This window comes from Buceros rhinoceros, unplaced genomic scaffold, assembly GCF_000710305.1.
Source record: "Buceros rhinoceros silvestris isolate BGI_N320 unplaced genomic scaffold, ASM71030v1 scaffold30779, whole genome shotgun sequence".
Classification (NCBI taxonomy): domain Eukaryota; kingdom Metazoa; phylum Chordata; class Aves; order Bucerotiformes; family Bucerotidae; genus Buceros; species Buceros rhinoceros.
Window position 1 is genome coordinate 4,606 of NW_010430237.1, and position 824 is coordinate 5,429.

The 824-nt window shown below is 55.7% G+C and overlaps 1 protein-coding gene across 1 annotated transcript in view; it reads right to left on the reverse strand.

Annotated features, from left to right (window-relative positions):
* The window catches only part of FADS6 (fatty acid desaturase 6), a 4,849-nt gene that overhangs the window by 2,395 nt on the left and 1,630 nt on the right, over positions 1-824 (reverse strand). Inside the window, exon 4 of the mRNA XM_010142977.1 lies at positions 762-824. This exon is cut by the window's right edge and continues 31 nt beyond it. Coding sequence (XP_010141279.1) covers positions 762-824 — 63 coding nt within the window. The remainder of the gene's footprint in view (positions 1-761) is intronic.

Here is an 824-nt window from a genome sequence, read left to right on the forward strand (position 1 = left end):
CTCCAGCGGCCAGGCTGGAGCGCGCTGATAAACCTACAGCCCACCCTGTCCCACTCTTCATCTCCCTTTCCAAGTCATCCAGATTGGCCCAAACATGCCAGCCAGGCTGACCTGGGGGGGCTGGAGCCCAGAGCATCCCCAGGACAGCGAGACAGAGGCTGCAGCTGTGCATCATCACATGGGGATTTGGCTGCATCTTCACTTACAACTTGCCCTGTCATCGTCTGTGTTTTTGGCATTGCCCAGAGCTGTGTGTTCAGCCTGCCAAGCTGGGCTTCCTTAGTCTCTTACTATTTTCTAGGATCTTCTCCGCAGTCATTTCCTGGCACCACCTTGCCTGCCTGACCTCTTTGAATCCCAGTCCCTGTAGACCCCCACATTTCCATCTCACACACAGTCAGCAAAATCACTGCAATGCTCTGGCCAGCCTACAAGTGATGCTGAGCCCTGCTACGGCCAAGGGTCTGAATCAAAGGAGAGAAATCTGGGGTGCTTCAGGCTCACGATGGCTTTTGCCAGAGCTTTCAATACTGACACAGGAAGATGTCCTCTGTCACCAGCAAAGGGGAGAGATGCGGCAGATGTCTTCCCCAGAGCTGATGCAGCACCACCCGCCTTCACTGCAGCCCTGTGTCCTGCTGTGGGCTGGCACAGTTAATGTGATGCCTCCATGTGAGCAGGACCCTTTGGTGGGGTGAGACCTGGACAGCAATGGACTCACCGTACCCAACATCCCATCCCAAGGCAACTGGGACACGTACCAAGAGCAACCAGAGGGGTTATGATGGGCACCGCGAGAGGCGCGATGAACATGTAGACGTAGC